This window comes from Phyllobates terribilis, unplaced genomic scaffold (genome assembly GCF_046119375.1).
Source record: "Phyllobates terribilis strain yellow unplaced genomic scaffold, ASM4611937v1 Scaffold_1__5_contigs__length_1240528914, whole genome shotgun sequence".
Taxonomy (NCBI): Eukaryota; Metazoa; Chordata; class Amphibia; order Anura; family Dendrobatidae; genus Phyllobates; species Phyllobates terribilis.
Window position 1 is genome coordinate 799,908,364 of NW_027362761.1, and position 16,351 is coordinate 799,924,714.

At 40.0% G+C, this 16,351-nt stretch overlaps 1 protein-coding gene across 1 annotated transcript in view; it reads right to left on the bottom strand.

Annotated features, from left to right (window-relative positions):
• Positions 1-16,351, bottom strand: part of FRAS1 (Fraser extracellular matrix complex subunit 1) — a 626,357-nt gene that overhangs the window by 266,764 nt on the left and 343,242 nt on the right. Inside the window, exons 16-17 of the mRNA XM_073637084.1 lie at positions 15,155-15,295; positions 12,432-12,572 (exon numbers count right to left, since the gene is read on the bottom strand). Of these exons, the coding sequence (XP_073493185.1) occupies positions 12,432-12,572; positions 15,155-15,295 (282 nt within the window). The remainder of the gene's footprint in view (positions 1-12,431; positions 12,573-15,154; positions 15,296-16,351) is intronic.

Genomic DNA, 16,351 nt, shown 5'->3' on the forward strand with positions numbered 1-16,351 from the left:
ACACACTGATGACACACTGATGGTAAAAACAGACACACTGATGGTAAAAACAGACACACTGATGACACACTAATGGTAAAAACAGACACACTGATGACACACTGATGGTAAAAACAGACACACTGATGACACTGATGGTAAAAACAGACACACTGATGACACACTGATGGTAAAAACAGACACACTGATGACACACTGATGGTAAAAACAGACACACTGATGACACACTGATGGTAAAAACACACACACTGATGGCACACTGATGGTAAAAACAGACACACTGATGGTAAGAACGGACACACTGATGGTAAAAACAGACACACTGATGGTAAAAACAGACACACTGATGGTAAAAACAGACACACTGATGGCACACTGATAGTAAGAACGGACACACTGATGGTAATAACAGACATACTGATGACACACTGATGGTAAAAACAGACACACTGATGGCACACTGATGGTAAAAACACACACACTGATGGCACACTGATAGTAAGAACGGACACACTGATGGTAAAAACAGACACACTGATGGCACACTGATAGTAAGAACGGACACACTGATGGTAAAAACAGACACACTGATGGCACACTGATAGTAAGAACGGACACACTGATGGTAAAAACATGCACACTGATGGCACACTGACGGTAAAAACAGACACACTGATGACACACTGATGGTAAAAACAGACACACTGATGACACACTGATGGTAAAAACAGAAACACTGATGACACACTGATGGTAAAAACAGACACACTGATGACACACTGATGGTAAAAACAGACACACTGATGACACACTAATGGTAAAAACAGACACACTGATGACACACTGATGGTAAAAACAGACACACTGATGACACTGATGGTAAAAACAGACACACTGATGACACACTGATGATAAGAACGGACACACTGATGGTAATAACAGACACACTGATGACACACTGATGGTAAAAACAGACACACTGATGACACACTGATGGTAAAAACAGACACACTGATGACACACTGATGGTAAAAACAGACACACTGATGACACACTGATGGTAAAAACAGACACACTGATGGCACACTGATGGTAAGAACGGAGACACTGATGACACACTGATGGTAAAAACAGACACACTGATGACACACTGATGGTAAAAACAGACACACTGATGGCACACTGATGGTAAGAACGGACACACTGAAGGTAAAAACAGACACACTGATGGCACACTGATGGTAAAAACAGACACACTGATGACACACTGATGGTAAAAACAGACACACTGATGACACACTGATGGTAAAAACAGACACACTGATGACACACTGATGGTAAAAACAGACACACTGATGACACACTGATGGTAAAAACAGACACACTGATGACACACTGATGGTAAAAACAGACACACTGATGACACACTGATGGTAAAAACAGACACACTGATGACACACTGATGGTAAAAACAGACACACTGATGACACACTGATGGTAAAAAAAGACACACTGATGATAAGAACAGACACACTGATGGTAATAACAGACACACTGATGACACACTGATGGTAAAAACAGACACACTGATGGTAAAAACAGACACACTGATGACACACTGATGGTAAAAACAGACACACTGATGGCACACTGATGGTAAGAACGGACACACTGATGACACACTGATGGTAAAAACAGACACACTGATGACACACTGATGGTAAAAACAGACACACTGATGACACACTGATGGTAAAAACAGACACACTGATGGCACACTGATGGTAAGAACGGACACACTGATGGTAATAACAGACACACTGATGGTAAAAACAGACACACTGATGGCACACTGATGATAAGAACGGACACACTGATGGTAATAACAGACACACTGATGACACACTGATGGTAAAAACAGACACACTGATGGCACACTGATAGTAAGAACGGACACACTGATGGTAAAAACAGACACACTGATGGCACACTGACGGTAAAAACAGACACACTGATGACACACTGATGGTAAAAACAGACACACTGATGACACACTGATGGTAAGAACGGACACACTGATGGCACACTGATGGTAAGAACGGACACACTGATGGTAAAAACAGACACACTGATGACACACTGATGGTAAAAACAGACACACTGATGGCACACTGATGGTAAAAACAGACACACTGATGACACACTGATGGTAAAAACAGACACACTGATGACACACTGATGGTAAAAACAGACACACTGATGACACACTGATGGTAAAAACAGACACACTGATGACACACTGATGGTAAGAACGGACACACTGATGAAACACTGATGGTAAAAACAGACACACTGATGACACACTGATGATAAGAACGGACACACTGATGGTAATAACAGACACACTGATGGCACACTGATAGTAAGAACGGACACACTGATGGTAAAAATAGACACACTGATGGCACACTGATAGTAAGAACGGACACACTGATGGTAATAACAGACATACTGATGGCACACTGATGTTAAGAACGGACACACTGATGACACACTGATGGTAAAAACAGACACACTGATGACACACTGATGGTAAAAACAGACACACTGATGGCACACTGATGGTAAGAACGGACACACTGATGGTAAAAACAGACACATTGATGACACACTGATGGTAAAAACAGACACACTGATGGCACACTGATGGTAAAAACAGACACACTGATGACACACTGATGGTAAAAACAGACACACTGATGACACACTGATGGTAAAAACAGACACACTGATGACACACTGATGGTAAAAACAGACACACTGATGACACACTGATGGTAAAAACAGACACACTGATGACACACTGATGGTAAAAACAGACACACTGATGACACACTGATGGTAAAAACAGACACACTGATGACACACTGATGGTAAAAACAGACACACTGATGACACACTGATGGTAAAAACAGACACACTGATGACACACTGATGATAAGAACGGACACACTGATGGTAATAACAGACACACTGATGACACACTGATGGTAAAAACAGACACACTGATGACACACTGATGGTAAAAACAGACACACTGATGACACACTGATGGTAAAAACAGACACACTGATGGCACACTGATGGTAAGAACGGACACACTGATGACACACTGATGGTAAAAACAGACACACTGATGGTAAAAACAGACACACTGATGACACACTGATGGTAAAAACAGACACACTGATGGCACACTGATGGTAAGAACGGACACACTGATGGTAATAACAGACACACTGATGGTAAAAACAGACACACTGATGACACACTGATGGCAAAAACAGACACACTGATGACACACTGATAGTAAGAACGGACACACTGATGGTAAAAACAGACACACTGATGACACACTGATGGTAAAAACAGACACACTGATGGCACACTGATGGTAAGAACGGACACACTGATGGTAATAACAGACACACTGATGGTAAAAACAGACACACTGATGGCACACTGATGATAAGAACGGACACACTGATGGTAATAACAGACACACTGATGACACACTGATGGCAAAAACAGACACACTGATGACACACTGATGGTAAAAACAGACACACTGATGGCACACTGATAGTAAGAACGGACACACTGATGGTAAAAACAGACACACTGATGGCACACTGACGGTAAAAACAGACACACTGATGACACACTGATGGTAAGAACGGACACACTGATGGCACACTGATGGTAAGAACGGACACACTGATGGTAAAAACAGACACACTGATGACACACTGATGGTAAAAACAGACACACTGATGACACACTAATGGTAAAAACAGACACACTGATGACACACTGATGGTAAAAACAGACACACTGATGACACTGATGGTAAAAACAGACACACTGATGACACACTGATGATAAGAACGGACACACTGATGGTAATAACAGACACACTGATGACACACTGATGGTAAAAACAGACACACTGATGACACACTGATGGTAAAAACAGACACACTGATGACACACTGATGGTAAAAACAGACACACTGATGGCACACTGATGGTAAGAACGGACACACTGATGACACACTGATGGTAAAAACAGACACACTGATGGTAAAAACAGACACACTGATGACACACTGATGGTAAAAACAGACACACTGATGGCACACTGATGGTAAGAACGGACACACTGATGGTAATAACAGACACACTGATGGTAAAAACAGACACACTGATGACACACTGATGGCAAAAACAGACACACTGATGACACACTGATAGTAAGAACGGACACACTGATGGTAAAAACAGACACACTGATGACACACTGATGGTAAAAACAGACACACTGATGGCACACTGATGGTAAGAACGGACACACTGATGGTAATAACAGACACACTGATGGTAAAAACAGACACACTGATGGCACACTGATGATAAGAACGGACACACTGATGGTAATAACAGACACACTGATGACACACTGATGGCAAAAACAGACACACTGATGACACACTGATGGTAAAAACAGACACACTGATGGCACACTGATAGTAAGAACGGACACACTGATGGTAAAAACAGACACACTGATGGCACACTGACGGTAAAAACAGACACACTGATGACACACTGATGGTAAGAACGGACACACTGATGGCACACTGATGGTAAGAACGGACACACTGATGGTAAAAACAGACACACTGATGACACACTGATGGTAAAAACAGACACACTGATGACACACTAATGGTAAAAACAGACACACTGATGACACACTGATGGTAAAAACAGACACACTGATGACACTGATGGTAAAAACAGACACACTGATGACACACTGATGATAAGAACGGACACACTGATGGTAATAACAGACACACTGATGACACACTGATGGTAAAAACAGACACACTGATGACACACTGATGGTAAAAACAGACACACTGATGACACACTGATGGTAAAAACAGACACACTGATGACACACTGATGGTAAAAACAGACACACTGATGGCACACTGATGGTAAGAACGGAGACACTGATGACACACTGATGGTAAAAACAGACACACTGATGACACACTGATGGTAAAAACAGACACACTGATGGCACACTGATGGTAAGAACGGACACACTGAAGGTAAAAACAGACACACTGATGGCACACTGATGGTAAAAACAGACACACTGATGACACACTGATGGTAAAAACAGACACACTGATGACACACTGATGGTAAAAACAGACACACTGATGACACACTGATGGTAAAAACAGACACACTGATGACACACTGATGGTAAAAACAGACACACTGATGACACACTGATGGTAAAAACAGACACACTGATGGTAAAAACAGACACACTGATGACACACTGATGGTAAAAACAGACACACTGATGACACACTGATGGTAAAAAAAGACACACTGATGATAAGAACGGACACACTGATGGTAATAACAGACACACTGATGACACACTGATGGTAAAAACAGACACACTGATGACACACTGATGGTAAAAACAGACACACTGATGACACACTGATGGTAAAAACAGACACACTGATGGCACACTGATGGTAAGAACGGACACACTGATGACACACTGATGGTAAAAACAGACACACTGATGACACACTGATGGTAAAAACAGACACACTGATGACACACTGATGGTAAAAACAGACACACTGATGGCACACTGATGGTAAGAACGGACACACTGATGGTAATAACAGACACACTGATGGTAAAAACAGACACACTGATGGCACACTGATGATAAGAACGGACACACTGATGGTAATAACAGACACACTGATGACACACTGATGGTAAAAACAGACACACTGATGGCACACTGATGGTAAAAACAGACACACTGATGGCACACTGATAGTAAGAACGGACACACTGATGGTAAAAACAGACACACTGATGGCACACTGACGGTAAAAACAGACACACTGATGACACACTGATGGTAAAAACAGACACACTGATGACACACTGATGGTAAGAACGGACACACTGATGGCACACTGATGGTAAGAACGGACACACTGATGGTAAAAACAGACACACTGATGACACACTGATGGTAAAAACAGACACACTGATGGCACACTGATGGTAAAAACAGACACACTGATGACACACTGATGGTAAAAACAGACACACTGATGACACACTGATGGTAAAAACAGACACACTGATGACACACTGATGGTAAAAACAGACACACTGATGACACACTGATGGTAAAAACAGACACACTGATGACACACTGATGGTAAGAACGGACACACTGATGAAACACTGATGGTAAAAACAGACACACTGATGACACACTGATGATAAGAACGGACACACTGATGGTAATAACAGACACACTGATGGCACACTGATAGTAAGAACGGACACACTGATGGTAAAAATAGACACACTGATGGCACACTGATAGTAAGAACGGACACACTGATGGTAATAACAGACATACTGATGGCACACTGATGTTAAGAACGGACACACTGATGACACACTGATGGTAAAAACAGACACACTGATGGCACACTGATGGTAAGAACGGACACACTGATGGTAAAAACAGACACATTGATGACACACTGATGGTAAAAACAGACACACTGATGGCACACTGATGGTAAAAACAGACACACTGATGACACACTGATGGTAAAAACAGACACACTGATGACACACTGATGGTAAAAACAGACACACTGATGACACACTGATGGTAAAAACAGACACACTGATGACACACTGATGGCAAAAACAGACACACTGATGACACACTGATGGTAAAAACAGACACACTGATGGCACACTGATAGTAAGAACGGACACACTGATGGTAAAAACAGACACACTGATGGCACACTGACGGTAAAAACAGACACACTGATGACACACTGATGGTAAGAACGGACACACTGATGGCACACTGATGGTAAGAACGGACACACTGATGGTAAAAACAGACACACTGATGACACACTGATGGTAAAAACAGACACACTGATGACACACTGATGGTAAAAACAGACACACTGATGGCACACTGATGGTAAAAACAGACACACTGATGACACACTGATGGTAAAAACAGACACACTGATGACACACTGATGGTAAAAACAGACACACTGATGACACACTGATGGTAAAAACAGACACACTGATGACACACTGATGGTAAAAACAGACACACTGATGACACACTGATGGTAAAAACAGACACACTGATGACACACTGATGGTAAAAACAGACACACTGATGACACACTGATGGTAAGAACGGACACACTGATGGCACACTGATGGTAAGAACGGACACACTGATGGTAAAAACAGACACACTGATGACACACTGATGGTAAAAACAGACACACTGATGACACACTGATGGTAAAAACAGACACACTGATGATAAGAACGGACACACTGATGGTAAAAACAGACACACTGATGACACACTGATGGTAAAAACAGACACACTGATGGTAAAAACAGACACACTGATGACACACTGATGGTAAAAACAGACACACTGATGATAAGAACGGACACACTGATGGTAATAACAGACACACTGATGACACACTGATGGTAAAAACAGACACACTGATGGTAAAAACAGACACACTGATGACACACTGATGGTAAAAACAGACACACTGATGGTAAAAACAGACACACTGATGGCACACTGATGGTAAGAACGGACACACTGATGACACACTGATGGTAAAAACAGACACACTGATGACACACTGATGGTAAAAACAGACACACTGATGACACACTGATGGTAAAAACAGACACACTGATGACACACTGATGGTAAAAACAGACACACTGATGGCACACTGATAGTAAGAACGGACACACTGATGGTAAAAACAGACACAGTGATGGCACACTGACGGTAAAAACAGACACACTGATGACACACTGATGGTAAGAACGGACACACTGATGACGCACTGATGGTAAGAACGGACACACTGATGGTAAAAACAGACACACTGATGGTAAAAACAGACACACTGATGGCACACTGATGGTAAAAACAGACACACTGATGGCACACTGATAGTAAGAACGGACACACTGATGGTAAAAACAGACACACTGATGGCACACTGACGGTAAAAACAGACACACTGATGACACACTGATGGTAAAAACAGACACACTGATGACACACTGATGGTAAGAACGGACACACTGATGGCACACTGATGGTAAGAACGGACACACTGATGGTAAAAACAGACACACTGATGACACACTGATGGTAAAAACAGACACACTGATGGTAAAAACAGACACACTGATGACACACTGATGGTAAAAACAGACACACTGATGATAAGAACGGACACACTGATGGTAATAACAGACACACTGATGACACACTGATGGTAAAAACAGACACACTGATGGTAAAAACAGACACACTGATGACACACTGATGGTAAAAACAGACACACTGATGGTAAAAACAGACACACTGATGGCACACTGATGGTAAGAACGGACACACTGATGACACACTGATGGTAAAAACAGACACACTGATGACACACTGATGGTAAAAACAGACACACTGATGGTAAAAACAGACACACTGATGGCACACTGATGGTAAGAACGGACACACTGATGGTAATAACAGACACACTGATAACACACTGATGGTAAGAACGGACACACTGATGGTAATAACAGACACACTGATGGTAATAACAGACACACTGATGACACACTGATGGTAAGAACGGACACACTGATGGTAATAACAGACACACTGATGGTAATAACAGACACACTGATGGTAATAACAGACACACTGATGGTAATAACAGACACACTGATGGTAATAACAGACACACTGATGGTATGACCGGGCACACTGATGACACACTGATGATAAGAACGGACACACTGATGGTAATAACAGACACACTGATGACACACTGATGGTAAAAACAGACACACTGATGTACAACACTGACTGACACCAGTAGCATTTTTTTCAGGAACGTGTTTAAACAGGGGCATCTGAATGAGGCCTTGTTATGTAGAGCAGCCTGAAAACCAGCTCAGATAGAATCCTATAATCAACACCTCCATGGTAAACACAATAACATTTGTATATTGGGCCCATTAAATAAAAAGACCAATATCTATAGAACAGAATGAGGAGTTAAAAAAAAACAAAACAAAACTGAATATTCAGGGGAACAGCAGGAATAAAGGAAAAGAAAAAAAACAAACAGGACACATTTGACCTGGTAACTGGTACTCTTTAAATCGTAAATTAGATTTCTTTTTTTTGCTATTTTAAAATGTAAGTAAAATTAATTCTATAATTGTATTGCTTATCATTGGTACGATAAAATATCAAATAATACATTTATTAGTTATTCCTCATCACAGTTCCACTAAACATGATTAAAAAAGACTCATGCTGTACTCACACATTAACGTATGACCACAAGCTACTACTACAGACAGAGTTAAAATATACACTGGTATATTTCCTATTAAGACCAGCGCTGTGCAAAATAAAGTACTAAAATATCATTTTAGAGGATGCAGTTTGCTTTCCAAAACCTTCAGTAAACAGTAAATGAACGTAATTTGAATGGATGTTCACTGTAAGCTTAGCAGAGACTAAGATACGACTCGAAAACATGATTGTTTGCTCCATGGAGAGGTCCAAATTTTTAAAGAGGCGTACAACCTTCATTCACATGTAGACATTTTGTTTAGCAATCTAAACTATATGATGGAATGGTAGAATCTAATCTTGGGTTTTCAATGTATAGTAGCCTTGGTTTCTCTTCAACGCCACCAAGCTATTGTATTTAGAGTATGCCAATTTACGAAGTATGATCAAAATTTGTAGCATGTCGGAATCCTTACAATCAAGACGAGAAAAGTATACAGGCTGTGATGTTAAAAAATGAACGAATTAGTCAAATTATACTCAATTACAGAGTGTGGCATTCTTTGTATCCAGCCATTTGTGTTTGTTAAAGAAGTACTTAAATCAAAATTTTTATCCTCCTAGAATATGATGCATGCAATATATTATTACACTGTGTACTTACAATTGCTCATTTTGCCTTTCTATTCAGCTAATTTGTCTCTTTTCCATTAGGTCTGTTATGTTATGTGATTACAAACTAACTAGCTGAATTCTTCTAAGCTCTAAGTAGAAACAGGAGGTCTATGTTCCCTGCATGAGTCATGAGTAACTGCAAAAATAAATGACATAGAGAGGAAGGAGCAGCTGGGTCATCAAGTTGAAGAGGGGAATGATTTATGCAGGGAAAGGAGACTTCCTGTTTCTACACAGAGAAAAGAGAAGAATTAGCTGGGTAGAAAGGTAAAATGAGCAATTGTAAGTACACAGTGCTATATAATATGATGACTGAAATATAATAAGAGGCTAAAATCTTTCATGGCAGTGCTTCTTTAAATGTATCATTTGGAATTTTTTGGCCTTTTTCTCACCTCTGAATTACTGAAAAGTGATGATAAACAGTTTTTAAGGCCATGTTCACATTATCAGTATTTGGTCAGTATTTCACATCAGTATTTGTAAACCAAAACTAATAGTGGGTAAAAAATGCAAACGTTGTGCATGTGTTTCTATTATACTTGTAGTATGATTGTTCTACTCCTGATTTTGGCTTACAAATACTGATGTAAAAAAAAATCACCAAATACTCAACGTGTGAACGTAGCCCAAGCATGAGGCTATTAGTTCCTGAAAACCTAACAGACAAGCAACTTGATGTTATTTTTGACTTTTGCTAAATGGCTCCGCATCAAAACGTGAAAACATGAGTATGCCCAATATATAGTAATTCCCAAATGTTGGCTTCTGCGCTAATTGTCCATTTACAGTACAATTTATCAAATCAAATATGACTGAATGAATCAACCCCACCACATGCATTATAAAACAGACCACACATACCATTTTCAATAACAGTGATGCTTTGGGATACATCAATTTTGATTTTTTTTTGTAATTTAGCTGGGACAATAGGTGTTAACTATAAATGAATAATAACAATGGGGCTGTTGAACAATATTTGCTTGTTCTGTATGGGCCATACCATGTAGCTCTTAAATAGCTTCCACACTCCCTACCCCCTCATGTTATAATAAAATAAATAAATACATTTTTAAAATGTATGTTCTCCTTTTTAAAAAATAAATACATTGGGATTGGACTGTCTTTCATTCCTTTTGATCTATACTACAGTAAAGTTGGGGCTGATCTGGAGGATTTATGATTGTGTAAAATTGTACAGACTGGATGGAGTCAGCTTAAAAATATTTGCATGATTCTTTCATACCACTGCTGCATCAAACTGTATATGGAGCTTGAAGCCTGTCAGAAAAGTGCATACTGCGGCTACCACCCCCTGGCAAAACGACTCCTTCATCCCATTCTAGCAGAGTGTACCTCTAGTGCCGACTCACTGAGTTTTATAGGTGCATAGCCAATAACAGACTAGACACTTCTCATACTATGCTGCTCTTAAGTAGCTTTATTTTTTTCCATGTGGTTTTTGGGCAGTTTTAAAATGAAATATGCAGCTTAAGATTGTATTCTAAAATCGCTCTATGTGCATGGTAAACTACTACAAGCGAGCAATTCTTAGCACTTTGCAAACTGTGTTGGGATCTGAGAGCTGGAAACTGGTCCTTAAAGGGATTGTCCTACTAGGTGTTATAGTCATCAGTTGCTGTTTTTGCAGAGAGATGTATCTGCAATTGGGCTCGTTGCCTTATCGTTAGGCCGTTTTAACTCTTTTCTTTCCAGATCGCTTAGTTTAAAAGGGACACTAATAGTCATCTGGAAGAGCTGCTAACGCTCTGGTGTCCCCGGCCAACCCAAGCATTACATGGTTGGGATGTAATTTTATAATTCTATTAAGATATATACTGCCAGTTATAGCTTAACAACTTATTGCCAGGGGTTAGAAAGGTAAAACCTGCAGCGTTCAGATAAATGGTAGGCCTACTTGTATTTGTTGTTTCTTTAAAGCAATACATTTGCAATAGTTTTTGCTGACATCACAAAGGGTATTTTTACTTTTTTTTTTTTTTTAACATTTACATTAATGCAATAAAAATGGTTCTAAGATTGAAGATTGATTTTTTCTTGGTGTATTAAATGGAAAAATGTACTGAATAAAAGTTGAAATTATTGTATCAATTCCTGGGAGTGAGAAATTTAATTGGTTACTGGGCTCATAGGGTATAAGCATGTCCTATTAAATTACTGCATAAACATATATACTGTACATCCAAAAATAATTAAATACCATTGCAGTGATTTCCATCCAAATAATATCCGATGCCGCAGTTACTGATGCATTGTCCTTTCAGCAAGGCCAGCGGAGGTGAGCAGGATGTGCACTGGTTGGCTAGTGGTCCGGAACATGATGCACAATCTTTGTGACAAGCTGAGGAAACAAAGAATAAAACACCAGATGCTTCATGGATGAAACCACATTCCTGTCCATCACCATTCAATTTCCACATCTGAAATTAGAGGATGCTGTAGAACTATGTTGAAATAAGACATAGACTTGAATTATTCCAATATGTGAAATACATGTACAAGATATGGATACAAAAAGGACCAGGTCGTAGGAGAATTGATCTGTAACTAATGGGAAACATTTCTTTTAATATCCCTGCAGAGTACTCGGCAAGTGCAAATGTCACGTACAGAGACTTGCTCTATTAAAAAGGCCACATCCACCGCCATTTACAATATGGGCATTATCCAATACTCAGTATCCCAGTGTAACAGACAAGGATTCCACTAATCAGATATTCTCAGTGTATTGACAAAAATCTCATTTCTAACCATCCCGCAGAGTGTATCCTAAAGAATATCGCTGTACAAATTTACAAGGCTGGAACATTAAGTTCTGCGCTGAAAATCTTTTCATGTCACTCTTGCCATTCTCCTAACTGCACATTGTCACTTACATTGTGATAGATGACATTACATTAGTGGTAATGGCTGCTGTTTATTGCTTGTCATTCACAATCATATCTCTACAGACTTGATTTCTTCTTGCCACTTTTCTACCAGAAATATAACAAGCTGACTGTAATTGTGATGCCTTGAAAATCTGCAATTTGGCTGGATAAATAATACCGCTATATAATCCCGATACGGGCTATCTGCCTGCCTGAAATACATCAATGTGCAGTCAGTGATGCTTGCACAAAGCTTATAGAGAACCTTGGCGTAATTTATACAAAATGTTAACATATGGTTCCCAGTAGCCTGTCCACATAATCAGATGCCATATTAAGAGGCCAAAAGCTCCCCGAAACACAAATCTACAAATGGACACAATTAGGAAACAGTGCCTCAATGTAGAACGGTTCTTAAGAATTTGGTTATTATTAATTTAGAGCTCAATTGAAATGAAACTATTTTTCTTGACAATTTGACATTGTTATTTAAAAAAAAAAAAAAACTGTACAAAATCATCGAAAAGATGCAATGAAAATATAATAACCAGCCGGAATGGTAAATGTGGAGGAGGGGATTATCATCATAGAAATAAGAATAAGCTAAATCAAAAAAAGATTGACAGGAGCAGAGGATCCCGGGATCCCTGTGCGGTTATACTTTATCTTTCATCATTCACACGAACCCCAAGAGTGTGATATCATGGCTGCCTATTTTATGTAGTCCTTACATCACATGTATTTCTGAGTGGTGTATTTGGTTTATATCACTTTCAAGTTAAGGATCTGTTCCTTGCAATACTTCCGACAATACTAGCTTTGTGGATTTGTTCCTTGTCTTATTTCTCACACTAAAGTTCCCCTTTATCTATTTGCCATCTAGCTGTACCATTAACCATTACATTTTGCCATTTTTGAGGTATATCTTCTCGTCATGCAATTAGTATGCTGGGTACTATATTATCTTTTTCCATGTGTCCCCTTCTTTGATTTCATTCTTTGTATGTGTCCCATATACTTGTATTGTGTCCCATTTTGAATGTGTCCTTTGAATATTAGGATTTAATTAAAGGACTTATTTTTTTATTTTTCTACTTGACTTGTATTCTTCAGTTATATTGGTGTAGATCATGGAAAGAAAAGAAACAATGTAGTAATAATATTTGCTGATCAGAATAAAATGGATTAAAAAGAAAACTTAACAATAAATATATGTGGCCCGATCCACCAGCAGCATGTATCAGACACTGGCTGCATGATTTCAGGCATATTAACTCTGAAACTCTGCGGCATTTCACTCATAGGAAAACAGTTTAAAAGCTGTCAGGGACCAAGCCGCACGGGAGACTAGTTGGACAGAGCTTATCCCTGCCCACTGCCAGTGACTGACAGGTCTCCTGCGTGCGTGCAGCGGCAGCAGGCGGGGAGAAATCATTGTGGATCAGGCTTTTTCTGGCTAGTGTGCCATCTGGCTCAGTCCTTGACGGCTTTTATATTATGCTTTTTTCTGAAATGCCGCAGCATTCCAGAGTTAAACCTATATTGCTGAAATCATGCTGCTAGTGTCTGATACATGGTGCCCGAGGATTGGGCAGCGTGTATCCACTGTCAGGTTCCCTTTAATAAGTACAGATTATCAAAAGCTTAGAGGTCATTTATCTTGGTCTACAGTTTACTGATAAAAGCATACCTAACGCAGTATATTATGCTAAAAGGATCTAGAGATTACTGTGTTTCCATTGCTGCAAACTATGAAATCTATATTGGAGAATACTGTAGTTCTACTATCTTTTGGTTTAGGCAGACAATGTCAGCAGTGGACCGTTTTCTTTCGGTTAGTAAAATCATTAACATCAATTATTAAAAACTCTTATAGTTCATTTACCCTTTATTATGTGTTATACTTTGCTTTACAAAGTCTGGTTATGTTAACTTAAAATGCAACATTTCTGAGAACTATTTTTTTCTCTGGCATTAATGCTTTTGACATATTTTGAGAAAAAGAACTACTTTATTTGACAATTTGTAGGACAAAGACAACCATAATTCCTACCTATACACACTCCATCAGAGTCAGCATAATAACCCGCTGGACACTGTAGCACACATCTGCCATGGTGAAAGATTCTGCCTTTGGCACAGCTTAAGCATCTGTTGTTGTCTGAAGAGCATGTTTGGCACGATGGATCACAATCTTAAAAGAAAAGAAAAAAAGAGAGAGAGGACATTAAAAAAGGAAACTCGATAAAATGGCAACGTACACCAAAGTCAGCTGGCTGGATCTATATATAATATAGCTGTGGTGTTCCATATCCACATATGGGGCAGTATGCACTTGGAGCTCAGAATGAACTTGGCACAATGAAGCAGAAGCAGATGGTCATTCTGAGGAATAGGGGGAGCGAGCCAGATCACTATAAAATGCAGTCGTAACAATTGTAATCCCTTCATTTTCAGAGTCTTCAAATTGGCAAATACTTTTCACTGTAAAAAGCAATTGCACAATTCAAAAAAAGTGATCAGTCAGTAAAATGTCATAATAAAGGGGAAGACTATTCGTCAACAATAGCCATGTAAGAACTCAACTAATAATTAGTGTAACATCCCTGGCAGCATACTGGCATGGCTTACCATCTCCTACCATGCAAGAACGCCAACTTACCTATCAGTCCTGGCTGCACACTTTGCTCCATTACTTGCTGTGTGCATGTCTCTTGTCTGATTGCTTAGGGAGGCGGCGCTGTTACTTCCAGATTCTTAAAGTTACAGTGTGCGCAGTCCTAATGCATCCCCAGCCTATCGCTGTGAGTCACTGGATACTTAAACCCCCTCCACCCAGTAGAAGGTGCCTGAGCATCACTTTCTTTCAGTGTGTTCTGTGCAACTGAGTTGCCAGGTCCTGTCCTGTTTCTTGTCTGTTTCCACCACCCTGGGGGCCGAGTACCCAGGCCCGTTACCTGTATCTGTGACTTCTAGTCTGTTTCCGCCACCCTGGGTGTTGAGTACCCAGGCCCATTACCTGTATCGGTGACTTCTAGTCTGCTTCCGCCACCCTGGGGGCTGAGTACCCAGGCTCGTTCCTGTATCTTGTTCCAGGTTCAGTTGCTGTCTGAACTGTTTCCTTGCCCGTTACCTGTTTGTCTCTGTGTCCGATTCTTCCCTTTTCCTGCAGTGTCTGAACCTGCACCTAACTCCAACTCGTTGTCTCTGTACTTCTGTTTGTGAGTTTTGTGTCCACTCGCTACTTCAT